Source organism: Lupinus angustifolius, chromosome LG11 (genome assembly GCF_001865875.1).
Source record: "Lupinus angustifolius cultivar Tanjil chromosome LG11, LupAngTanjil_v1.0, whole genome shotgun sequence".
Taxonomy (NCBI): domain Eukaryota; kingdom Viridiplantae; phylum Streptophyta; class Magnoliopsida; order Fabales; family Fabaceae; genus Lupinus; species Lupinus angustifolius.
The window spans coordinates 17,930,824-17,932,284 of NC_032019.1; the positions used below are offsets into that span (position 1 = coordinate 17,930,824).

The 1,461-nt window shown below is 44.8% G+C and overlaps 1 protein-coding gene across 1 annotated transcript in view; it reads left to right on the forward strand.

Moving 5' to 3' along the window:
• Positions 1-1,461, forward strand: part of LOC109359785 — a 3,242-nt gene that overhangs the window by 353 nt on the left and 1,428 nt on the right. Inside the window, exon 2 of the mRNA XM_019604480.1 lies at positions 414-1,401. Coding sequence (XP_019460025.1) covers positions 414-1,401 — 988 coding nt within the window. The remainder of the gene's footprint in view (positions 1-413; positions 1,402-1,461) is intronic.

Consider the following 1,461-nt stretch of genomic DNA (forward strand, 5'->3'; position numbering starts at 1 on the left):
TTTTTGCATCTTCAGTACTCTATAGACTTCTTCATCATGTCCAATTTTCTTAAATGCAAAACTCTAGCGCCCGAGTAGGCAGAACACGAAGCTCAAGATAGCACTACTAGCACAAGGCTGAGAAAATGCAACCATACTATGAAGCCGTTGTGCTCTTTCTATGGTTGTCATTAACCGCAATACGAACTAATGCGGTTATAACCTTAGGAAACGGTTGCGGGATGGTCATCAAGCGTTGTCCTGATAATTCATCGTTGGGTATGGGATTAAACTCTTATTAAGTAAACCTTCAAGAATGATTATTTAATGAATGTTTTAATAAAAAATACAGGACTTTAGTCAGAAATCATTGCGCGATCTCGGAGGTTCAACTCCAATCTGTGCCATTCTTACAACACAAAGTCACGTGCTAGGATGGATGCTGAAAGGAATTTTGGGGAGGAGATTGATGAGGTGAAGGGAAAGATGGATGAAATGGTACAAGCTCAGAATATGATGAAAGACTCATTGGAGGACATCAAGAATGTCCTCGCCCTTTTAGCTGCTAACCACGGAGGGCAACAGGAGGACGGTGGAGGCCAACAAAAGGATGTACCCCCAATTTGGGGCGGATACCGCCCCATTGGAAATGCTGATTATGAAGGAGAGGGCTCCAATGGACCTCTTTTTGAACAGCCTCAGAGGCCTGTATTCGGTCAGACGGATAGGGGAAAGAACAAGACGCATGAAGAATGGATGGAAAAGATAGAAGAACAACTGAAGACCATACGAGGAGCTGATGCTCATGGGTACCTCAGAATTGAGGAGTTATGTCATGCCACCAATGTCGTGATTCCTAAGGACTTTAAGGTACTAGATTTTTCAAAGTATGACGGGAGTGGTAATCCACGTTTCCACCTAGTGAGCTACGCCACGAAGATGGCCATGTGGTCCAAGGAAGACGAGTTTCTCATATGCTTCTTCCATGAGAGTCTCACAGGACCAGCACTGGGGTGGTACCTTGAACTGGATTTGGGTCGCATTTCAAAATGGACCGAACTTGCTGATCTATTTATGGATCAATACAAGTTCAATGTGGAATTGGCCCCGACTCGTGAGCAGCTTGGGGCAATGCAAAAGAAGAAGACCGAGCCATTCAGGGAGTACGCGATAAGGTGGAGGGGGTTGGCAGTCCAAGTTCAGCCCAAAATGACTATGCCAGAGATGTGCTCCTACTTTATGGGGACCCTAGGGACCCCTTATATTGGAATAATGACAGGGGTTGCATACAAAGATTTTCGGGAGCTGATGGATGCCAGTGATAGAATTGAAATGTTGACAAAGGTGGGAAAGTTGTCAGTAGGCGAGGTGGATGGGAACGGTACTGAAAAGAACGTACCACAAAAGAAAAAGGAGAATGAGGTGAATCAAGTGCATCGACAACAATGGAGGTCCCAACAAACATCTTATGATCAAACACCA